A 26147-nucleotide genomic window follows, 5' to 3' on the forward strand; every position below is an offset into this window, starting at 1 on the left:
AAGTCGCTCAATCATGTCCGACTTTTTGCGACCCCATGCACTGTAGCCTACCAGGCTTCTCCGTCCATGGGATTTTCCAGGCAAGAATACTGGAGTGGGTTGCCATTTCCTTCTCCAGGAGATCTTCCCGACCCAGAGATTGAACCCGCATCGTAGACAGATGCTTTACCGTCTGAACCACCAGGGAAGTCCTTAACTGCTGAGGGCCTGAATTCAGTCCCTGGTGGGGGAACTAAGGTCTTGCAAGCTGTGAGGTGCGCCAAAAACAACAACAAAAATAACCCCGAAACAAAAACCCTATTAGAAAATGTGACTTTCTTTAGAGTAATCTGATCTACTTTAACTCTGTAGCCTTAATCCCAGTTTGAGACAGATACTTTGAACTGTCATACTTTCAGGGGTTTTTTTGGCTTTTGAGTTAAAAAAAATTTTTTTTTCATAGAGTGAAAACATATCTGCAGTGAAAAATGGTAATATTCTCACTCTGACTCCTATACATATGCAAACATTTACGAATTTATACCCTTTCCCCCACTTTTTTTACACAAAAGTAGTATACCCATCGTTCAGTATCTTTGCTTTTCATTATCTGCTGTTATTTCTTTCAAGAGAAAGTTTCTGCAAGTTTCCTCTAAGTGTCTCAAATTCACATAGAAAGTTTAATTTGAACTCAAAAGACTTGAAAATAATAAGTGGTGTGTTTGCTAAATTTTTATGAGGCTAAATGGTAGCACAGTTATAATTACATAATTGAAATTTGAGATTGGAAGACTGAACCAATACTTTGTTTTCCCTGATACCAAAAGAAGTGTAAAAAATAACATTTTATTCATACATTCTCAATTCATACCAAGAAACACAAGCTAACTTTTACTAATCAAAAGCTATGGTTGATGGAATTATTTTTGTTACTTATAAATATATCTGCAGAGATTAGCATGTGAAGACAGTTTCTGGTAATTACCTTCAGTTAATAAATTGGCATAGATCATTAATATACTTCTATTTTTTATAAATTTGAGGTCAACATGAAACTGTAGTTTTGAGTGATAGCACTCAGAAATTTTGAGTGGTACTTGGTGATAATAACTACAGGGTAATTTATTTTCTTATATATTCAAAATTTAATAGTTTCTATTTGCTTTCTAACAGATCAATTTCTATTTGTTTCTTTTAAATTTTTTTGAGTTTTATTGAGATATAATTGATATATAAGATGGTATTAGTCCACGATGTACAACATAATGATTTGACATATGTATATATTGCTGAATGATTACCACAGTAAGTTTAATTAACATTCATTACCTCAGTAGTTACAATTTTTTTCTTGTAATGAGAACTTTTAAGGTCTATTCTTTTATAATTTTCACGTATAGTGTAGTCACCATGCTGTACAGTCCATTCCATTCCAGAACTTGCTTATCTTACAACTGGAACTTTTTACCTTTTTGATCACACATTTTCTTCATCCAGCCCCCTCCATCTGTTCTCTGTATCTGCAAATCAAATTTTTTTAGATTCCACATATAATTGAAATCATACAGTATTTGTCTTTGACTTATTTCTCTCAGCATAATGCCCTCGAAGTCTATCCTTTGTTGTCACAATGGCAGGATTTCCTTTTTTATGGTTGAAAAATATTCCATTATGTATCTGTTAAATATATCTATACATCAGTATCATATATACATATCTTGCATATCATATATACATATCTTGCATTTCCTTTACCCACTCATCCGTTAATGGACACTTAACATTTAGGTTGTTTCCATGTGTTGGCTATCGTGAATAATGCTGCGGGCATGCATGCTAAGTTGATTAAGTCATGTACAACTCTTTTCAACTCTATGGACTATAGCTTTCCTGACTCCTCTGTCCATGGGAATTCCCCAGGCGAGAATACTGGAGTGGGTTGCTACACCGTCCTCCAGGGGATCTTCCTGACCTAGGGATTGAACCCGAGTCTCTTAAGTCTCCTCCATTGGCAGGTGGGTTCTTTACTACTAGCGCCACCTGGTCAGCCCAAATAATGCTGCACTAGATGATAAACATGCAGATACCTTTTTAGGATATTGATTTTGTTTCCGGTAGTGGCAACCCACTCCAGTACTCTTGCCTGGAGAATCCCATGGACAGAGGAGCCTGGTGGGCTGCTGTCTATGGGGTTGCATAGAGTTGGACACGACTGAGCGACTTCACTTTCACTTTTCACTTTTCATGCATTGGAGCAGGAAATGGCAACCCACTCCAGTGTTCTTGCCTGGAGAATCCCAGGGACGGGGGAGCCTGGTGGACTGCCGTCTATGGGGTCGCACAGAGTCGGACACGACTGAAGTGACTTAGCAGCATAACTGGAAGTGGAATGCTGAATCGGTAGTTCTTTTAATATTTTGAGTAACTTTTATTTCTGTACTGTTTTCCAGAGTGGCTGCATCATTTTCAGATCAGATCAGATCAGTCGCTCAGTCGTGTCCGAATCTTTGCGACCCCATGAATCGAAGCACGCCAGGCCTCCCTGTCCATCACCAACTCCCGGAGTTCACTCAGACTCACGTCCATTGAGTCAGTGATGCCATCCAGCCATCTCATCCTCTGTCGTCCCCTTCTCCTCCTGCCCCCAATCCCTCCCAGCATCAGAGTCTTTTCCAGTGAGTCAACTCTTTGCATGAGGTGGCCAAAGTACTGGAGTTTCAGCTTTAGCATCCTTCCTTCCAAAGAAATCCCAGGGCTGATCTCCTTCAGAATGGACTGGTTGGATCTCCTTGCAGTCCAAGGGACTGTCAAGACTCTTCTCCAACACCACACTTCAAAATCATCAATTCCTCGGCGCTAAGCCTTCTTCACAGTCCAACTCTCGCATCCATACCTGACCACAGGAAAAACCATAGCCTTGACTAGACGAACCTTTGTTGGCAAAGTAATGTCTCTGCTTTTGAATGTGCTATCTAGGTTTGTCATAACTTTCCTTCCAAAGAGTAAGCGTCTTTTAATTTCATGGCTGCATTCACCATCTGCATTGATTTTGGAGCTCAGAAAAATAAAGTCTGACACTGTTTCCACTGTTTCCCCATCTATTTCCCATGAAGTGATGGGACCGGATGCCATGATCTTCGTTTTCTGAATGTTGAGCCTTAAGCCCACTTTTTCACTCTCCACTTTCACTTTCATCAAGAGGCTTTTGAGTTCCTCTTCACTTTCTGCCATAAGGGTGGTGTCATCTGCATATCTGAGGTTATTGATATTTCTCCCAGCAATCTTGATTCCAGCTTGTGTATCTTCTAATCCAGCATTTCTCATGATGTACTCTGCATAGAAGTTAAATAAGCAGGTTGACAATATACAGCCTTGACATACTCCTTTTCCTATTTGGAACCAGTCTGTTGTTCCATGTCCAGTTTTAACTGTTGCTTCCTGACTTGCATATAGGTTTCTCAAGAGGTAGGTCAGGTGGTGTGGTATTCCCATCTCTTGAAGAATTTTCCACAGTTTCTTGTGATCCACACAGTCAAAGGCTTTGGCATAGTCAATAAAGCAGAAATAGATGTTTTTCTGGAACTCTTTTGCTTTTTCCATGATCCATCGGATGTTGGCAATTTGATCTCTGGTTCCTCTGCCTTTTCTAAAACCAGCTTGAACATGAGGAAGTTCATGGTTCACATATTGTTGAAGCCTGGCTTTGAGAATTTTGAGCATGACTTTACTAGCGTGTGAGATGAGTGCAATTGTGTGGTAGTTTGAGCATTCTTTGGCATTGCCTTTCTTTGGGATTGGAATGAAAACTGACCTTTTCCAGTCCTGTGGCCACTGCTGAGTTTTCCACATTTGCTGGCATATTGAGTGCAGCACTTTCACAGCATCATCTTTCAGGATTTGGAATAGCTCAACTGGAATTCTGTCACCTCCACTAGCTTTGTTCGTAGTGATGCTTTCTAAGGCCCACTTGACTTCACATTCCAGGATGTCTGGGTCTAGGTGAGTGATCACACCATCGTGATTATCTACCAATGCTATTTTTTAATTTTAAAATATTTATTGTAACATAATGATTATATTATATAATATACAATATAATATAATATATATACAATATAATATACAATAGATATATAATATAATATACAGCATAGTATGTATAATACATAATACAGCTGTATCATTTTTTTCAGTTTGAAAATTGAGATGCAGCTCTATCAATTAATGTAAGTATAGTAAAAGTGAAAGTGATAGTCACTCGGTTGTGCCTGACTCTTTGAGACCCCACAGACTATAGTCCGCCAGACTCCTCTGTTCATGGAATTCTCCAGGCAAGAATATTAGGATGGGTAGTCATTCCCTTCGGAGAGGGCAATGGCACCCCACTCCAGTACTCTTGCCTGGAAAATCCCATGGATGGAGGAGCCTGGTGGGCTGCAGTCCATGGGGTCCCACAGAGTTGGACACGACTGAAGCGACTTAGCAGCAGCAGCAGCAGCAGTCATTCCCTTCCCCAGGGGATCTTCCCACCCAGGGATCAAACCTGGGTCTTGCATGTTGCAGACAGATTCTTTATTGTCTGAGCCACCAGGGAGCCCCTAATATAATTAATCTTAATATAATAGTAAAGAAAAACTTATTTCGAAGGGAAAAATCAAAGAACTTATGTAAAACATAACACAGTTTAGCTCCATAAAGAACTCTTCAGCATATAGATTCTTTTCTTTTTCCTGCACACCCATTTTAAATTTTGAAATGAACAGTACATAGTTTAAAGCATAGTACTTCAGTCTCATGTGTTCTCTTAGCATCGTCAACATTTCTATTAAGAATTTTTGTATAGTATTAGAGAATCACATTTTAGTGTCAGTGTAAACTGGTGCTTTTAAATAATTAAGGTTTTGTGAAATATAATTATCTGGTTATAAATAATATTTCTAACCCCTAGACTCAGAAAGAGCCTTTAAAGGAAGCATTTTAAGCTGCAAATTAAATATGTTTAGATAATGAACATAGTTTTTCCTTTCTTTCAAAGCAAAATATGTAATAAAATTCCAGATGTATCTTTTGCAAAAATTGATAGGCTGATCTTAAATTTTAAATGGAAATACAAAGTATCTAGAATAGTCCAAATTACTACTTTTTTTTTAATTTTTATTTTATTTTTAAACTTTACAAATAACTACTTTTTATAAAAGAAGAACAAAGTTGGAAGACTAACACTACTCAAATTTAAAACTATAGTTGACCCCTGAACAACATGTGGAATTAAGGGCATCAGTCCCCCTCCCTACCCCATTACAGATGAAAATCCATGTATAACTTTATAGTCGGTTCTCCAGATCCAATGTTTAGCATCTGCTGATTCAGCCAACTGACAATCGTGCATAGTACTGTAACTTACATTTAGTGAAAAAAAATCTGTATATAACTGGATAGTTCAAAACTGTCTTGTTTAAGAGTCAACTGTATAACCGTTTTTCCAAGACACTGTAGTACTGGAATAAAGATAGACACACAGATCAAAGGAACAGAATTGATTGTCCAGAAATAAACCTTTTTATTACAGTAAATTGATTTTTCAATAAAGACGTCAAGGTGATTCAGTGAGAAAAGGACAGCGTTTTCAACAAAGGGTACTCGAACAACTGTATATCTATATGCAAAAAAATAAACTTGAATCTGCATCTCTTACCACATACAGAAATTGACTCTAAATGTATCATAGACCTAAGTGTAAAACCAAAAAGTAGAGAACACAGAAAATCTTCATGATCTTACCTCTCTTTCATAGATAACAACCTTAAAATCATAATCTATTAAAGAAAAAATACCTTGTTTGACTTTATACAAATGAAAAAATTTTACTCTTCAAAAGACATGATTAAGAAAATGAAAAGACAATCTACAGACCAAGAGAATATATTTGTAAATTATCTGATAATGTGTATCCAGAATATAAAGAACTCTTACAGCTTCATGATGAAAAGCTAAATAGTCCAACTTAAAAATGGACAAAGATTTAAGTAGAAATTTCATAAAAAATATGTTAATGGATAATAAGCACACGAAAAGACATTCAACATTATTTGTGTTTAGGGAAATGTAAATTAAAGCCATAATAAGATACCACTGTATGCCCATTCCAATACTTGTAGTAAAATAGACAGACAATATCAAATGTTCACAAGGAATGTGGAGGAATTAGAATCATTGTATTGTTTTTTTTTTTGTTTTTTTTTTTTTGATAAGTAAAATCTTTCAGCCACTTTGGAAAACAGTTTGACATTTTCTTAAAAGATCAAATAGGCTTATTATTTATCCCAGCAATTCCTACCAATGAGAAATAAAAGTGTATGTTCATCCAAAGATTTGTTCACAAATGTTCATGGGAGGATTATTCATAGTAGCCCTAAAGAGGAAACCATCCAAATGTCTGTCAGCTTCTGAATGAATAAACCAAATGTGATATCTTTATTTAATGCAAGACTGTTGTTGTTTGGCTAGTTGCTAAGTTGTGTCCAATTCTTTTTTGACTCCATGGACTATTTAGCCCACTAGGCTCCCATGTCCATGGGATTTCCCAGGCAAGAATTCTGGAGTGGGTTGCCATTTTCCTCCTCCAGGTAATGGAAGACTATTCAGCAATAAAAAGGAGTGAATTTCTGTCACATACTATGTATGGATGAACCTCAAGCACATCATTAAGTGAGAAAAGCCAGACACAAAAGACCACATAATATAAGATTCCATATATATGAAATTTTTCAGAAATTGTAAACCTATAGAATTGCCTAGGACTAGAGGTGGGAGTGAGGATTGACTGCATATGAGCTGCAGGGAACTTTTTGCAGTGACAGAAATGTTCTAGAACTGGATCCTGTTAATGGCTGCCCAACTATAAATACACTAAAGTACCCATTGAATTATATACTTTAAAATGGTGAATTTTATAGTATTTAAATTATACCTATAAGAAGCTGTTTGAAAAAAGATATGCATTGTATTAGTCAAGATTTAATGAGGGAGGCAAAACTCTATTAGTCTTTGCCCTGCTTCATTCATATTCCAAGGCCAAATTTGCCTGTTACTCTAGGTGTTTCTAGAATGTTTATTGAGTGTCTGATAATAAGCCATACTCTTTTCCCCTGGCTTACAGTGAGGAAAACAAGCCTTTTTTCTAAAAGAAGGATGAGTTTTGCAGTCGTTTGAAATTTATATTCTTGTCCTCCCCTTTCCCCACCCCACTCCAGTACTCTTGCCTGGAAAATCCCATGGACAGAGGAGCCTGGTGGGCTGTAGTCCATGGGGTCACTAGGAGTCTGACACGACTGAGCGACTTCACTTTGACTTTTCACTTTCATGCATTGGAGGAGGAAATGGCAGCCCACTCCAGTGTTCTTGCCTGGAGAATCCCATGGACAGAGGAGCCTGGTGGGCTGCTGTCTATGGGGTTGCACAGAGTCGGACACGACTGAAGCGACTTAGCAGCAGCAGCAGCTAGGTGTTTCTTGACTTCCTACTTTTGCATACCAGTCCCCTATAATGAAAAGGACATCTTTTTTGGGTGTTAGTGCTAAAAGGTCTTGTAGGTCTTCATAGAACCGTTCAACTTCAGCTTCTTCAGCGTTACTGGTCGGGGCATAGACTTGGATTACCTTGATATTGAATGGTTTGCCTTGGAAACGAACAGATGCCGGGGACCAGCCCCGGCTGATCCAGGGTATTCGAAGGAGAGACGGCTAGGCGAGGGTCAGGGAATAACTGCTTAATTACACTTTAATTAAGGATACAAAGAGTAATAGAATAAGGATAGCTCAGTGAGGAAACTCAGTGGAGAAAAGCGGCTGAAATAAGGATAGCTCAGTAGGAAAATTCAGTGGAGAAAAGAAGCTGAGTGGCTTGGTTTACGCGGAAAATCAATATAACCCGTGACACCAGGTTAGCTCTGACCACGGAGGCCGCAGGCGCCCTCTCGAATAGCGGAAGGTGCCCCACCTTAGACACCTTCTCGAGTGGGTCTTAGAAGCCCAGGCAAATAAATGGTCGCAGAGGACATCCGCGCTCCAGATGGACACTCAGCTGGAATTTGGGAGAGAGAGTGACATGGGGAGACCAAGTTTCAGTGAACAAGGCCCGCACTTTATTTTCCAAAGTAGTTTTTATACCTTAAGGTATGCATAGAGGATAATGGGGGAAGGGGTAGAGTCATGCAGCAAGCCAGGCTTTCTTCCTGCAAACTTATCATATGCAAAAGTTCAGGTGATTGACATCATCTTCTGGCCCGGAGGCCTGTTAACATTTTAAGAAACTTATCTTTCTCTAAAGGTGATTATTCCAAAGTCAGGCGCCAGCCTTCCAAAAAGCATTGGACAAAGCGGCATTTTACAGTTCTATACACCCATTATATCAATCAATACACTGCCAAGGACACAGTAGGTAAGGAGTATGGAGACTTAGCAGCAAACATTGGCCCAACAAGTGAAAAACCCTTCACCAATACATTTTCTAATCAATCTTTTAACTACTCAAAGGAATCTGTGTTTAGGCAGTTTAGAGCATCTCCTGCCTCTCACAGTTGGGAGGCTCTGAACAATCACATGTGGCCGGAAAAACCTATTCAGGCAGGCTAGAGGATTTCCAAAGGAGTTTGTAGGTTAAACACTGTCACACCCAGGAATTATTAACTGGAGCTGTAAGCTAACTCTTTTTCCAGAGAGAGGTAGTGGGAGACAGCCCCCCGTAAAGTCAGAGGTGTAGGTGAAAGCACAAAGCAGAAAGTAGGCAGACTCTGGTTTTGGGGGTAGATGCTCGAGAATTTCCAGGGGGACTCCTGAGGCTCGATCCCGCCTTTGCGTATGCCGAGCCTCCTTCCTCATGACCTTTGTCATGGGCGGAGTGCCTCACGCTGGCTCCCGGCAGTGATAGAATTCCAGTTGAGCTATTACAGATCCTCACTCAATATGCAATATGCCGGCTCCCAGCAAACAGAGATCATTCTATCGTTTTTGAGATTGCATCCAAGTACTGCATTTCAGACTCTTTTGTCAACTATGATGGCTACTCCATTTCTTCTAAGGGATTCCTGCCCACAGTAGTAGATGTAATGGTCATCTGAGTTAAATTCACCCATTCCAGTCCATTTTAGTTTGCTGATTCCTAGAGTGTCAACGTTGACTCTTGCCATCTCTTGTTTGACCACTTGCAATTTGTCTTGATTCATGGACCTAATATTCCAGGTTCCTATGCAATATTGCTCTTTACAGCATTGGACCTTGCTTCTATCACCAGTCACATCCACAACTGGGTATTGTTTTTGCTTTGGCTCCATCCCTTCATTCTTTCTGGAGTTATTTCTCCACTGATCTCCAGTAGCATATTGGGCATCTATTGACCTGGGGAGTTCCTCTTTCAGTATCCTATCATTTTGCCTTTTCATATTGTTCATGGGGTTCTCAAGGCAACACAAGAGAAGACTCTATACATGGACATCACCAGATGGTCAACACCGAAATCAGATTGATTATATTCTTTGCAGCCAAAGATGGAGAAGCTCTATACAGTCAACAAAAACAAGACCAGGAGCTGACTGTGGCTCAGATCATGAATTCCTTATTGCCAAATTCAGACTTAAATTGAAGAAAGTGGGGAAAACCACTAGACCATTCAGGTATGACCTAAATCAAATCCCTTATGATTACACAGTGGAAGTGAGAAATAGATTTAAGGGCCTAGATCTGATAGATAGAGTGCCTGATGAACTATGGACTGAGGTTTGTGACATTGTACAGGAGACAGGGATCAAGACCATCCTCATGGAAAAGAAATGCAAAAAAGCAAAATGGCTGTCTGAGGAGGCCTTACAAATAGCTGTGAAAAGAAGAGAAGTGAAAAGCAAAGGAGAAAAGGAAAGATATAAGCATCTGAATGCAGAATTGCAAAGAATAGCAAGGAGAGATAAGAAAGCCTTCCTCAGCAATCAATGCAAAGAAATAGAGGAAAACAACAGAATGGGAAAGACTAGAGATCTCTTCAAGAAAATTAGAGATACCAAGGGAACATTTCATGCAAAGATGGGCTCAATAAAAGACAGAAATGGTACGGACCTAACAGAAGCAGAAGATATTAAAAGGGGTGGCAAGAATACACAGAAGAACTGTACAAAAAAGATCTTTACAACCCAGATAATCACGATGGTGTGATCACTCACCTAGACCCAGACATCCTGGAATGTGAAGTCAAATGGGCTATAGAAAGCATCACTACGAACAAAGCTAGTGGAGGTGATGGAATTCCAGGTGAGCTATTCCAAATCCTGAAAGATGATGCTGTGAAAGTGCTGCACTCAATATGCCAGCAAATGTGGAAAACTCAGCAGTGGCCACAGGAGTGGACAAGGTCAGTTTTCATTCCAATCCCAAAGAAAGGCAATGCCAAAGAATGCTCAAACCACCGCACTATTGCACTCATCTCACACGCTAGTAAAGTCATGCTCAAAATTCTCAAAGCCAGGCTTCAACAATATGTGAACCATGAACTTCCTCATGTTCAAGCTGGTTTTAGAAAAGGCAGAGGAACCAGAGATCAAATTGCCAACATCCGCTGGATCATGGAAAAAGCAAGAGAGTTCCAGAAAAACATCTATTTCTGCTTTATTGACTATGCCAAAGCCTTTGACTGTGTGGATCACAAGAAACTGTGGAAAATTCTTCAAGAGATGGGAATACCACACCACCTGACCTGCCTCTTGAGAAATTTGTATGCAAGTCAGGAAGCAACAGTTAGAACTGGACATGGAGCAACAGACCGGTTCCAAATCAGAAAAGGAGTATGTCAAGGCTGTATATTGTCATCCTGCTTATTTAACTTCTATGCAGAGTACATCATGAGAAACGCTGGATTAGAAGATACACAAGCTGGAATCAAGATTGCTGGGAGAAATATCAATAACCTCAGATATGCAGATGACACCACCCTTATGGCAGAAAGTGAAGAGGAACTCAAAAGCCTCTTGATGAAAGTGAAAGTGGAGAGTGAAAAAGTTGGCTTAAAACTCAACATTCAGAAAACAAAGATCATGGCATCCGGTCCCATCACTTCATGGGAAATAGATGGGGAAACAGTGGAAACAGTGTCATACTTTATTTTTTTGGGCTCCAAAATCAATGCAGATAGTGACTGCAGCCATGAAATTAAGAGACGCTTACTCCTTGGAAGGAAAGTTATGACCAACCTAGATAGCATATTCAAAAGCAGAGAGATTACTTTGCCAACAAAGGTCCGTCTAGTCAAGGCTATGGTTTTTCCAGTGGTCATGTATGGATGTGAGAGTTGGACTGTGAAGAAGGCTGAGCACCGAAGAATTGATGCTTTTGAACTGTGGTGTTGGAGAAGACTTGAGAGTCCCTTGGACTGCAAGGAGATCCAACCAGTCTATTCTGAAGGAGATCAGCCCTGGGATTTCTTTGGAAGGAATGATGCTAAAGCTGAAACTCCAGTACTTTGGCCACCTCATGCAAAGAGTTGACTCATTGGAAAAGACTCTGATGCTGGGAGGGATTGGGGGCAGGAGGAGAAGGGGACGATAGAGGATGAGATGGCTGGATGGTATCACTGACTTGATGGACGTGAGTCTGAGTGAACTCTTGGAGTTGGTGATGGACAGGGAGGCCTGGCGTGCTGTGATTCATGGGGTCACAAAGAGTCGGACACCACTGAGCGACTGAAATGAACTGAACTGAATGAGGAAGGCAGAACAAGTAGATTATATATATGCCTTATACATATCTAGTATTTGTATGTTTATATATATGGTTTATTACAGGAAACTAACTGGCTTATGCAACTTTGGGGGCTCGTGAATCAAGTCCAAGATCTGTAGGGATAGGCTGTCAGGAAGGGGAGAGCCAGAGAGGGGAGAGTGATGGTAGACCAAGCTGCTGTTTGGAGTCTAACTCAGGGCATGTCTAAAACTTTTAAAAAGTACTTCCACTGATTGAGTGAAGCCGTCATAATCTCCGTAGTGTAACATCAGGGACTTGAATTACATCTGGAAAATCTCTTCATCACAGCAGTAGATTAGTGCTTGAATAACTGGACGAAGGTGTGTGCAGAATATAAAAAGCTACTGTCCTCCTTTCAGTCCTTGTAGTTTACCCTAACCAGATTGACATGTTTAAAAACCATCACAGAGGGGACTTCCTTGATGGTCCGGTGGCTAAGACTCTGTGCTCCCAATGCAAGGGGAGTGGGTTTGATCCCTGGTCAGAGAACTAGATCCCGTATGCTGCAACTAAAAATCCTGCATGCCGCAACTAAGATCCTGAGCAGCCAAATTAAGAATGAATGTAAAACCAATACTGATAAAAAAAAAAAGTCTTTCCCAACTAAAAAACCGCATGAAATTAACCAGGTTTTTGTTAAAAAAAAAAAACAAAACATATATCATATGATAGTGCTTGTATGTGGAATCTGAAAGATGACACAAATGAACTTAGCAAAATATAAATAGACTCACAGATACAGAAAACAAACTTATGCTTACCAAAAGGTAAAGTGGGAGGATGAATTAGGAGTTTGATTAAAATATTCACATTTACTATATATAAAATAGAGAACCAACAAGGACCTACTGTATAGCACAGGAAACTGTACTCGTTATCTTTTAATAAACTATAATGGAAAAATATCTAAAAAAAGAATATATACAGATATATAACTGAATCAGTTTGCTGTACACTTGAAACTAACACCACATTGTAAATCAACTATATTATAAAATTTTTAAAAAGACTGTGACAAAAAAAAAAAAACCCAAGTGTTTTGTTTTCTACAAAAAGATGGGCTGCTTTTACAAGGTCTGAGGAATTTCAGTTTGTTCATTCACTGACTCAAATGATGTTTTTTAGAGGAACTATTGTGTGCCAGGATAGGCTGTACTCTCATTTAAAAAAAATTCTTTACATGCTCACTGGCACATAGAAGATGCTCAAATATTTATTGAATGACTATGCCATCAATGCACCACTAGATTTTATTCATCTGCTGATTTTATTTATGCACATGGTATTTGTGTAGGCCATCATCACTTGGATGGAGTATCCATTGTGCAGTCTCAAACAGCAACGTTTCAAGTTTCTTTCTCCAAGCATATTCAAAGAATGTACACACTTAACTTTTTCTGCCAAGAATTTCCTGAAGGAAATGCGCAGTCGAAACAAATAGCAAGTAGAGAAACAAGATAAATTCTTGATTAGTTATAATATTTACAGGGAAGTCGCTAGGGGACACTTGAAGACTTGATCTGCCTTGACAGTGTTTTACATGAATCTGTTTCCAGCAATTCCACCGTCCTCATTCACCCACCCTCCATTTACTCGAGTAATGAATATTATTGTTATGATAATCCTAATCTGTCGCAGCTCAGCAACTGCCTCTCCGGGCAACGTTTACCGTTCTAGCCAGCTGCGACCGCGACGGTTTCCATGGCGACAACTTTGTTTCTACGTGGCGACCGCCCAGCTCGGCAGGAACCTGTGGGGTTCCGGATGTTTCCCCGTCGTTTTCTTTTTTCCTTTCACCACTGGAGAAGTTCTCTGAACGTTTGCCTTTTATCCGAGCAGCCGGAAAGAAGTGAAAGCAATCAGACAGGTACTTTCTTGTCCTCAACTCTTCCCTTCACCCCTCTCCCAGGGCAGGAAATTTTGAATTGGATACCCGCCCAAATCGTCTCTTTTTCGAGGCACGATTCCCCGAGTTTTGTGGGCATCCGCGGCAAATGCAGTTGCTATTACAGTTCATTGTTCAGTACTTATATGACATTTCAGATTTCTTAGGCATTTAGTATGCCTATGTTTTGCTTGATCATAGTGTTGCTTTCTAGGAAGCTGGAAAAGCTAAGATAAAATACTGATGTTTAAAAATATTAGCGATGTAAAATATCAGCTTTTGGGGGAAAGGGATTATACCTCGACAGCTGGATTATGTTGTAATTTGCATTTTAGGGAAAATTTGAATTCAAAATTTCAGAACTGTAAGGGTATTTAGAGAGCATCTAATCCAGTTCCATAATTTCATCCATGAGGAAGCCCTCACTCACAGGCAAGTGACAGCTGCATTTCTTTACAGCAGTGAATGGTGGGACTCTAACAGGAATCCCTGTCCATTTATCTCAACTACCATTCTTGGGAGGAAGATATAAAGAGACCGAGAACTTTTGATATTGATATGTAAGATACGTTATAAATATATTGAGACTAGCTTTTACAATAATGGCTTTATGGACTTTTTCTCTTCACAGTACAGAGTATTTTAATCTTCAGGGGACCAAGATGTCAGATCCAAACAAAGCTGCCATTGCAGCAGAAAAAGAGGCCCTGAACTTGAAGTTACCTCCCATTGTTCGTCCCCCTGAAGACATAGGTGTTGACACACCAGCACAAAGTAAGTTGCTGAGTTACAGACGATCCAAGGAGCAGCAGAAGACAATTAATCAGTTAGTGTAAGTAGCATATTAGTAAATAATCCTTGTTTGGAATTTAAGTGAAATAATCAGTGTTTCCACACATAAAACGTCTTATCTATTTCGGTTGTTCATGAGCAAAATACCATCTTCAAATTCAATTAGGAAAACAATTGAAAAAGTAATAGTAATGAGAATAAATGTTGTACAGTGCTTACAGTGTTTATTCTAAGCATTGTTTTTTTTGTTTTACGTATACTTCTCACAACAGCCCTATAAGATGGGTACTGTTGTTACTGCTATTTGTAGATGAGTGAACCGAGGTGCAGAGAAGTAACTTGCCCGAAGTTCTCACAACTTGGATTTGGACCCAGACAGTCTATTCCTAGAGTTCACATACTTTGAACACCACACTATTCCTCCTTATGATATATGATAACCATACTGGTCCCTGAAAGTAAAAGCAAGTAACTGCACCTCTACAAATAGCATTGTCCTTGAGCAAATACTTAGTAAAAAATGTTGAAACTATTTGTACTTAAAATTTTTTTCTATACAGAAGAAAATAGAGTCTAACATCCTGCCCTTTCCCTTCCAATTTAGTGGAAATTAAAACTAATTTAGGGACTTCCCTGGTCTTCCAGTGGTTGAGAATTCGCCTGCCAATGCAGGCGACATGGGCTTGATCCCTAGTCTGGGAAGATTTCCCGTGTTGCAGGGCAACTAGGCCTGTGTGCCACAAGTACTAAGCCCGCTCACCAGAACTACTGAAGCCAAAAAACAAATGAACAGAAAAACACAGGTAATGTAGGCATCAGCTACCAAAGGCTGTGATAAGGATGGTTCAGTCAATTCAGCATTTACTGGGATTTCCCTAGGTACCTGACTCTGCTGGGCTCTGGGAATACATAAGAAAAAGACGTTGAGCTCACCTGTCAGATTTGAATTTAACACTGAACTATAAACGGAATTTCTCTCTGGTGGATTTCTGCTTATCCTTCTGCATTCTCTTTCCCTTTTTGGTCTGCCTCCTTTATATATATTTTCACAACTGACTACATTTTTCTCTCTGTTATATTGTTATGATCATTTTGTTGCTAGTTAAAATAAGTTAGGGGCTTCCCCGATGGCTCAACAGATAAAGAATCTGCCTGCAGCATAGGAGACACAGAAGACTCGAGTTTGATCCCTGGGTCTGGAAGATCCCCTGGAGAAGGGCATGGCAACTCACTCCAGTATTCTTGCCAGGAAAATCCCATGGACAGAGGAGCCTGGTAGGTTACAGTCCATGGTGCAAGAGTGGGCTACAGTCCATGGTACAAAAGTTGAACACAACTTAGCAACTAAACCATCACTGCCATTAATCATATAACTTCTTTAGAATTACATTTTTATTAGTCAATCTTCTAATCATATTTAAATCCAAATATATAAGGTATATTAATGGTAGTATAGATATTGTTAGATACCTTTACCCCTTTCATTTCTAAGACTCCGATCAATGTTTCAGTAGACTTAGACTAGAGAAAAAAGGAGTTCCTTAGGAGTTACATGTTGTTCTTGTTCCAGAACCTCAAGAATGTCAAATAATCTCAAGAGTGTCATATTGAACTACTTGAAGTTCCATGAATATTTTATATTTTTTACATTTAGTGAAAAAGGAATTTCACAGTTGTTTCCTCACATTTTATTCACTGGAGATTATTTTTCTGCCTGAATACTTATACTGTTTATTCAAGGCTTAGGTTTTGAATCACCTTCTCTGGAAATCCTTATCCTAATCCCTTTTGTGTAGCTTTAACCCTTTCTATAATACATATTTCTCTTACATCTGTTTAACAGATATTAAGTATCTACTGTTTCACAGACACTGTGCTTGTTACTAGAAAGACCATAGAGAACACAACATAAAGGACTGTAGTCTTTTCAGAAGCTTATATTCTGGTGGGAGGAGGCAGATAGTAAACACAATAAAAATGAAAAATAAAAAGATTATATTAATCCTTTAGATGGTGATAGATACTGTGAAGAAATAAAACAGTGGGATAGAGAAAGTGTTTCTAGGAACATTGCAGGTAAGTCTTGTGGACATTATATTTAGAGATTTAAAGAGTAAGAAGCTTCTCATTTAAATAAACACGGGAACACCACTCCAGCAAAGGGGATAGCAAGCATGAAAGCCCTGAAATGGGAATGCTTTCAGTGTGTTTTAGGAACTGACAAATAGTCAATGCCACTAGAGTATCAGTGACCTGGGGAAGAGTAGAATCAGGTGAGGTCTGTGGATAGAGTTCCAGGAATAAAGTGGGATATAAGGAGTCCTGGGCAGAACTGGGCCCCCTGCTGGGAGCAGGTCCTGGAAACACTTGACTGAGCAAAAATAGAAAATTATTCTGTAGCTTTCCAGATTTCCAGGGATGAGCCACTTCTTCCTTGGCCACTGCCTACCTCTTGATTCAGACCAACCTTTCTCTTCTTTACCACATGTAGTCTCTCACACAGTCCTTTGAAATTATCCAGTTTTATTTATCTGCTTTTGATTGTTAACACAAAAAGGAAAAACAGGGAGTGAAAAGGCTCCTTCTTATATTCTTCTCAGCTCTTTTTTTAATTGATTATTTATAGCAGAAGGAGAAAGCACACTCCAGAAAATTATTGCTATATTAAACAGTGGTATTTATATATAAAGAGCTCAAGGAAGTTAGACATGTTTATGTTGGGATTGTTACAGTGCAAGGTAGCTAGTGCCAACTGGCATACCAAAGGATAAGGCAAAGTCCTTGAAAGTATTGATTACTGAGAGCAAGGCTGCTTAGGGAGATAGTGACAGATAAAGGGAAGTCTGGCCTGGCCTGACAATTAACAAAGAAAATAGGAAGAAAGATATTCCAAGTATGTTTTCTATTCCATATGAGAAAGCCTTTGGAATTTCATTTAGTCAGGCTTCATTAAGACTCAACAGGGAAATGAAGCTACTCAAGAAATCTAATTCAGTCTTATACTGTTTTAATAAATGAAGAATATCTAGAATGTGGAAGAGAAAATTTTTCATTCTGCACTGGTCAAGCAACATCTGGAATTCTTGGCTTATATTTTAAGAGGGACACTGATAAACCATTATAGCTACTGAGGAGAGTGAGAAGTCTTGAAACTGCCTAATTTGAAGGGAACTGACTTGTTTAATGGGAAAGAGTATAGACTCTGGCATTAGACAGGCCTGAATTCATATTCCATCTCTGCAGCTTATTAGCAATGTAAATTTGGCAAGTCACGTAACTTTACTTATCTTATTCTTCCTATCTGTAAGATGGGAATATAGTGGTTGTCTTGTAGGGTTTCTATGAGAGTTAAATGAGATCCACTCTTATAAAGATCTTAAGTCAGGGCCTGTTGTTGCTGTTCAGTCGCTAGGTTGTGTCCAACTTTTTGTGGCCCCATGGACTGCAGCATGCCAGGCTTCCCTGTCCTTCACTGTCTCTGAGTTTGCTCAAATTCATGAGTCGGTGATGCTATTTAACCATCTCATCCTCTGCCACCCTCTTCTCCTTTTGCCTTCAATCTTTCACAGCATCAGAGTCTTTTCCAGTGAGTTGGCTCTTCACATCAGGTGGCCAAAGTATTGGAGCTTCAGCTTCAGCATCAGCCCTTCCAATGAATAATCAGGGTTAATTGCATTTAGGATTGACTGGTTTGAACTCCTTTCTGTCCAAGGAACTCTCAGGAGTCTTCTCCAGCACCAAAATTCTAAAGCATCAATTCTTCAGCACACAGTCTTCTTTATGGTCCAACTGTCACATCCATACATGACTACTGGAAAAACCATAGCTTTGACTATACAGACCTCTGTTGTTAAAGTGATGCCTCTGCTTTTTAATATGCTGTCTAGGTTTGTCATAGCTTTTCTTCCAAGGAGCAAGTGTCTTTTAATTTCATGGCTGCAGTCACTGTCTGCAGTGATTTTGGAGCCCAAGAAAATGAAATCTGCCACTGTTTCTACTTTTTCCCCATCTATTTGCCACGAAGCGATGGGACTGGATGCCATGATATTAGTTTTCTTAATGTGTTGAATTTTAAGCCATCTTTTTCACTCATGTCTTTCACCCTCATCAAGAGGCTCTTTAGTTCCTCTTCACTTTCTGCCATGAGAGTAGTATCATCTGCATATCTGAGGTTGTTGATATTTCTCCCAGAAGTCTTGGTTCCAGCTTGTGATTTATCCAGCCTGGCATTTCACATGATATACTCTGTATATAAGTTAAATAATTAGGGTGATGATATACAGCCCTGATGTACTCCTTTCCCAGTTTTGAACTCCTTTCCCAGTCCTTTGTTCCATGTCCGGTTCTAACTGTTGCTTCTTGACCTGTATACAGGTTTCTCAGGAGGCAGGTAAGGTGGTCTAGTATTCCCATCTCTTTAAGAATTTTCTCTTTAAGTTAGTTGTGATCCACACAGTTAATGGCTTTAGCATAGTCAATGAAGCCAATGCCTAGGATGTGATAAAATCATCATAAATGGTAACTTATTGACAGGAATGGTCAACGGAACTGAATAAGTATCACTAAGTTTTGGAGAGGGGTAATATAGAAGAGGAATGTGATTTGTGTGTGTGTGTGTGTGTATAGCTCCAGAGTATAGAAGTTAAAAGCATACAGCTCAATATAAGAAATTTGTTTCTAAGAATATGGCAATAAGTTGGGCTACCTCAGAAAATGATGAGTATCATCTCCCCTCAGTCATCCTGGGGTACAGATTGATATTTTTGAGAGTATTCACACAGCAAATAAGGTACTGAACTATGCAGAATCTTTCCCAAATCCACTATTCTGATCATCCGTTCTACAGATATTTATTGACCTTGATGGACACTAAGTGGTATGGATAGAGCAGTGAGCAGAACAGATATTTATCTATGGCGTTTACTAGTTTAGGCTTATGTGGTTCTGGTGGTCGTCCTTTCCTTCAGTTTCCAGATCTCCTTTTGCCTCTGACCATGACTGCTTTGCCTCCTTCAATTGTTCTTCATCATTCCTGTCATGCTTGGCATCCTCCAGTCTTCTTTCTTGGGTCTTTTTTCTTTTCCTTGTATAATTTCTGCTTTGGCCCTCTCTTCTAGTGTATTTAGCCTTTATAAACTGATAAATTTGTCTTCCTAAATATGTTTGGATGCTTTAAAAAAAATCTCAGTAACTCCCCATTGTCTACTAAATTAAAAAGCTTGCTATTTGATACTCTTAGCTAGATATTCCAATCCGCTTCTGCAAACTCATCTCCATCTGTTCCATAACTTCTGGGCAGATTGGACAACTCCTTATTCTCAGTTTTTGCCTTTGATTGATGCCTTGTCTCCCTGTTTCTTAGGGTCTTTTTTGTTCAGATCTATCTGCCCAAGAAAACTGCATCACTTATGACCCTCTTCTTCATTTCAAGCTTATAGCAGATGCTAACTTGTTCACATAGCCCTCATAGATGCCTTCTGGTAGAGTGAACTTGTCCCTCCTCTGAACCATCAGTGTCTCATACTTCCCCCTGCCCATACTTTTTATATGGCATCCTGATCTTATCCTTCCACTCTTTCAGTTTATAAATTCCTTGAAATTTCTCACTGCAATATTTTAATAAAGCCTAGTAGGATATCTTGCATATATAAACATTCAGTAAGTATTTATTTGATGACAGATGAATGGATTATATGATAATATAATTTCATTTAAAGAAGTTATATTTTATGGATAATAAATTGTTACATTCAAAACTATTTATTGAGAACCTATTATGTGCCAGGGATCAAGACCATCTCCAAGAAAAAGAAATGCAAAAAGGCAAAATGGTTGTCTGAGGTGGGCTTACAAATAGCTGTGAAAAGAGAAGCAAAGGGCAAAGGAGATAAGGAAAGATATACCCATTTGAATGCAGAGTTCCAAAGAATAGCAAGGAGAGATAAGAAAGCCTTCCTCAGTGATCAGTGCAAAGAAATAGAGGAAAACAATAGAATGGGAAAGATAGAGCTCTCTTCAAGAAAATTAGAGGTACAAAGGGAACGTTCCATGCAGAGATGGGCACGATGAAGAAATGGTATGGACCTAACAGAAGCAGAAGATATTAAGAAGAGGTGGTAAGAATACACAGAAGAACTATACAAAAAAGATCTTCATGACCCAGATAATCATGATGGTATGATCACTCACTTAGAACCAGACATCCTGGAATGCGAAGTCAAGTGGGCCTTAGAAAGCATCACTCCAAACAAAGCTAGTGGAGGTGATGGAATTCCAGTTGAGCTATTTCAAATCCTAAAAGATGATGCTGTGAAAGTGTTGCACTCAATATGCCAGAAAATTTGGAAAACTCAGCAGTGGCCACCAGACTGGAAAAAGTCAGTTTTCATTCCAATCCCAAAGAAAGACAAAGCCAAAGAATGTTCAAACTACTGCACAATTGCACTTACCTCACATGCTAGCAAAATAATGCTCAAAATTCTCCAAGCGAGGCTTCAGCAATACATGAACCACGAACTTCCAGAAATTCAAGCTGGATTTAGAAAAAGCAGAGGAATCAGAGATCAAATTGCCAACATCCGTTGAATCATTGAAAAAGCAAGAGAGTTCCAGAAAAGCATCTACTTCTGTTTTATTGACTCTACCAAAGCCTTTGACTTTGTGGATCACAACAAACTGGAAAATTCTTCAAGAGATGGGAATACCAGACCTGCCTCCTGAGGAATCTGCATGGAGGTCAGGAAGCAACAGTTAGAACTGGACATGAAACAACAGACTGATTCCAAATAGGGAAATGAGTACGTCAAGCCTGTATATTGTTACCCTGCTTATTTAACGTATGCAGAGTACATCATGAGAAACAGTGGGCTGGATGAAGCACAAGCTGGAATCAAGGTTGCCGGGAGAAATATCAATAATTTCGGATATGCAGATGAGACCACCCTTATGGCAGAAAGCAAAGAAGAACTAAAGAGCCTCTTGATGAAAGTGAAAGAGGAGAGTGAAAAAGTTGGCTTAAAGCTCAACATTCAGAAAACTAAGATCATGGCATCTGGTCCCATCACTTCATGACAAATAGATGGGAAAACAGTGACAGACTATTTTTTTAGGCTCCAAAATCACTGCAGATGGTGACTGCAGCCATGAAATTAAAAGACGCTTGCTCCTTGGAAGAAAAGTTATGACTAACTTAGACAGCATATTAAAAAGCAGAAACATTACTTTGCCAACAAAGGTCTGTCTAGTCAAAGCTATGGTTTTTCCAGTAGTCATGTATGGATGTGAGAGTTGGACTGTGAAGAAAGCTGAGCACTGAAGAATTGATACTTTTGAACTGTGGTATTGGAGAAGACTCTTGAGTCCCTTGGACGGCAAGGAGATCCAACCAGTCAAATCTAAAGGAAATCAGTCCTGAATATTCATTGAAAGGACTGATGCTGAAGCTGAAACTCCAATACTTTGACCACATGATGCGAAGAACTGACTCATTTGAAAAGACCCTGATGCTGGGAAAGATTGAAGGCGGGAGGAGAAGGGGATGACAGAGGATGAGATGGTTGGATGGCATCACCGACTCAATGGACATGAGTTTGAGTAAACTCCAGGAGTTGGTGATGGCACAGGGAGGCCTGGCGTATTGCAGTCCATGGGATCGCAAAGAGTCGGACATGACTGAGTGGCTGAACTGACTGATAAAGTGCCAGATACTATTCTGGGTATCGAGGATAAGGCAATGAATAAAATGGTTTACAACACATAATATGTCAAATGGTGCTAAGTAGTACGAAGCAAGGAAAGTAAGGATAAAATGGATGGATAGTGAAGGATGTGCTACTTAGTATAAAGGGTAAGGGAAATCTCTGACAGGGTGACGTTTGAATAGAGATAACACATATAAGGGCCCATATCAGATTAACTTAAAAATTGTGATGTTGTTGAAGTCACTCAGTCGTGTCTGACTCTTAGCGACCCAATGAACTGCAGCCTACCAGGCTCCTCGGTCCATGGGATTTGCCAGGCAAGAGTACTGGAGTGGGCTGCCATTGCCTTCTCCTAATTGAAAATTATGGGCTATTATTTATAGTCTCCTTTTATATTACACATGAATAATATGAAAATTAAGGACTCATTGATAATGGTAATTGAGATTTATTTGTTATAGAAAATTAAGTAAGATAAAGAACCCTTGAATATCTTGTAAGTATAATTGAAAAAATATTCAAATAATAATGTTTTAATATATCTTAATGTTATATTCAAGAGAGTCATACATTTTTCTAACTGTAAATTTCAGAATTGAAGGAGCCAAAAGGAATTTAGACAGAACACTGGGTAAAAGAACACCTTCATCACCAGAGCCAGATTATCCTCCAACTGTAGGTTTATATTTTCTCTTTAAAAACTAATGATATACTATTTTAACTATTGTTTTAAGTCAATCTCAATATAAGTAGTATTTTTAAAGAATAATGCATATATTTAAAACTATTTATGCTTTTATTAAAAATAGTAAAATTACTTTAAAACTTTCTTGATTTAATTATATCTTATTTGTTTGCTTTTGACAGATGACCAGTGAAATTAAAAAGAAAGCAGTGAGTTGAATTTTTTATATTTCTTGTTTTGAAAATGTTCAAACTGTTACAAAGTAGTTCCTTCTAAGACCACCTGCTATATTCCATCCTAGAGAAGAAATTTAGAAACAGATTATTTCCTCTGCCTAAGGGAACAAGCATGTCATGATGACAATGCAGGTTTTACAAGTTACATTCTTGTTGCCATTCATTATTTGAGGATTAATTGTAAATATTTTCTGTTCTTATCCCAAAGAAAAAAATATTCAAAGTGGTAGTTATAAAGGAAATGCATTTCTGTTTTTATTGTGCTGATATTGATGTAATGATGACTGCTTATTTAGAATCTGTTGTGTGCTACTCACATGCTAGATGATAGAAATTAAAAAAAAAAAAAAAGACACTGAGTGCATGGGTGACAAAGGGGAACCGTGACGTGCTTGTTGCAAAGATGATAGCATGTAAAATTTATTTAGCAGTATAGGATATGGATATGGAAAGTTATGGAGCTGGTAACACAAAAGAGAAATATATGAAGTATATTCCCAAATGGGGCTACAGGCTTCCTAAATCCCTTAAATATCCCTCTCAGGATAGAGGACTAAGGGTACCTTCCTACCAACTGCATATCTTTGGAAGAACCTCATTTTAGCTATTTCAAGTTTTTCTGTCTTTTAAAGTTTTCTTCTCCTCCCTCTGCCTCCCAACTTTTCTAGAGACTTTGGTTGTGGATTTGTCCCTTTACTAGGTGTAAGAACCCTAGTAAAAACAACTCCAAAACATTTATAAATATTTAATGTGAGGCTGGGTGAATGGCAAGTTATTTTTGGGTGTATGTGTTTAACATCCTCATTTTTTCATTTACAGTTTTTGCCTTTAGTGTCTTACAATCCAAAGTAGGTAGCTGGGTATAAAATAATCATTCACGCTTTAAGCCACTGCTCTTGGCAATCTGGCTTCTAGGAACTTCACTACTTCATCACTAATTTCACTAATGACCACTAGTTGCCAAACCGAAAGGATGTTTTTCCAATATTTCTCTCTCTAGACCTCCAGGTAACTTTTAAAAACCTTTTATTTTTACATAATTGAATACTTGTTATCAATGTAACAGAATAGATGACTCAGAAATAGACCCACACAGCTATAAACAGTTGTTTCTGACAGAAGTGCAAAAAATCAGTTCAATGGAAAAAGGATTATCTTTTCAACAAATGGAGTGGAGCAACTGGACACTCATTAAAAAAGAAAACAAGGAAAGAAATAAACAACAAAAACCTTCAAACCTCAGCCTAAACTTTGCACCTTGAACAAAAATTAACTAAAATTTGATCATAGATTTAAATGTAAAACAAAACTATTAAAAAAACTTTTAGAAGAATATCTAGGAATAGGCAAAGAATTCTTAGATATGACATCAAAAGCACAATTCATATTAAGGACCTAAATGTAAGACTGGAAACCATAAAACTCCTAGAAGATAATATAGGCAGAACACTCATTCATATAAATAACAGCAATATTTTTTAGGATCTGTCTCTTAAGGCAAAGAAAGCAAAAGCAAAAATAAACAAATAGGTCCTAGTTAAACTTAAAAATTTTGCACAGCAAAACCATCAACAAAATGAAAATATTCCTACTGAATGGGAGAAAATATTTGCAAATTATGTGACTGATAATGCATATAAACAGCTCATACAACTCGATATCAAAAAAATAAACAGCCTGGCACTTCCCTGCTGGTCCAGTGGTTAAGAATCTGCTTTCCAATGCAGGGAACACGAGTTCAGTCCCTGGGCTGAGAACTAAGAGCCCGCATGCAGTGGGGCAACTAAGCCCACACGCCACAACTAAGACCTGATGCCACCAAATACATAATTATTTTTAAAGACCTGATTAAAAAATGGGCAGAAGACCTGAATAGATGTTTTTCCAAAGAAGACATACAGATGGCCAATAGGCACATGAAAACATGCTCAATATTTGTTCACTCATCAGAGAAATATAAATGAAAACCACAGTGAGATATCACGTCATACCTGTCAGAATGGCTGTCATTAAAAAGACCACAAACAACCAGTGTTGGTGAGGATGTAGAGAAAAGGGAGCATTTGTACACTGCTGGTGGGAACATAAATTTGTGTGGCCACTATGGGAAACTGTGGCGGTTCTCCAAAAAACTAAAAATAGAACTACCATATGACCCAGCAATTCCATTTCTGGGTATACATCCTAAGAAAACAAAAACACTAAGTCAAAAAGATAAATGCACTCTAATGTTCACAATAGTATTATTTACGATAGCCATGTAAAAGAATGAAAAATTTCCATTTACAACACTAAGTGAAATGAGTCAAGCAGAGAAAGATAAATATAGTATATTTTCACTTATAGTGGAATCTAAAAAAATAAAACAAACGAAGGAACATAACAAAACAGAAACAGACTCACAGATATAGAGAATGAACTAGTGGTTGCCAGTGGGGAGAGGAAAGGGAGGAGGAGCAAGACAGGGGTAGAGGTTTAAGAGGTACAAACTACTGTATATAAACAAGCTATAAGGATACATTGTACAGCACAGGGAATATTGCTAATATTTTATAAAAACTTTAAATGGAGTGTAATCTATAAAAATTTTTAATCATTATGTTGTACATCTGAAATTAATATATATTGTAAATCAACTACATCTCATTTTTAAATAGCACAATCCATGGAAAAACCACTAAATTATATGTCATCATGGAGAAGAAAATGGCAACCCACTCCAGTATTCTTGCCTGGAGAATTCCATGGACAGAGGAACCTGGCGGGCTACAATCCATGGCGTTGCAAAGTAGAACGCGACTTAGTGACTAAAACAACAACAATATACGTCATCAAAATTAAAAACTATTCTACGTGAAAGACTTTGTTAAGAAGATGAAAAAACATGCTACATACTGCAATAACTTTTTGACAAATCACATATCCAACAAAGGATTTGAATTTAAAATATTTAAGAACTCTCAAAACGCAACAGTATAAAAATAATCCAATTAGAAAATGAGTAAAAGACATGGATAGACATTCTACCAAAGAGGATATATGGATGGCAAATAAGCACACCAAATGCTCAATATCATTAACTATTTG

The 26147-nt window shown here is 38.4% G+C and overlaps 1 protein-coding gene across 27 annotated transcripts in view; it reads left to right on the forward strand.

Annotated features, from left to right (window-relative positions):
• The window catches only part of DNAH12 (dynein axonemal heavy chain 12), a 190347-nt gene that overhangs the window by 1301 nt on the left and 162899 nt on the right, over positions 1-26147 (forward strand). For 7 of the 27 annotated variants that reach the window (XM_044934364.2, XM_044934363.2, XM_025272202.3 and 4 more), the window contains exons 1-3: positions 13677-14479; positions 22733-22814; positions 23007-23033. In XM_044934364.2, the coding sequence (XP_044790299.1) occupies positions 14250-14479; positions 22733-22814; positions 23007-23033 (339 nt within the window). In that variant the 5' untranslated portion in view covers positions 13677-14249. Of the gene's footprint in view, positions 1-12692; positions 13630-13668; positions 14480-22732; positions 22815-23006; positions 23034-26147 lie in introns of those variants that run through there. The other 20 variants (XM_044934370.1, XR_003105577.2, XR_003105576.2 and 17 more) reach the window with 11 other exon arrangements.

This window comes from Bubalus bubalis, chromosome 21, assembly GCF_019923935.1.
Source record: "Bubalus bubalis isolate 160015118507 breed Murrah chromosome 21, NDDB_SH_1, whole genome shotgun sequence".
Classification (NCBI taxonomy): domain Eukaryota; kingdom Metazoa; phylum Chordata; class Mammalia; order Artiodactyla; family Bovidae; genus Bubalus; species Bubalus bubalis.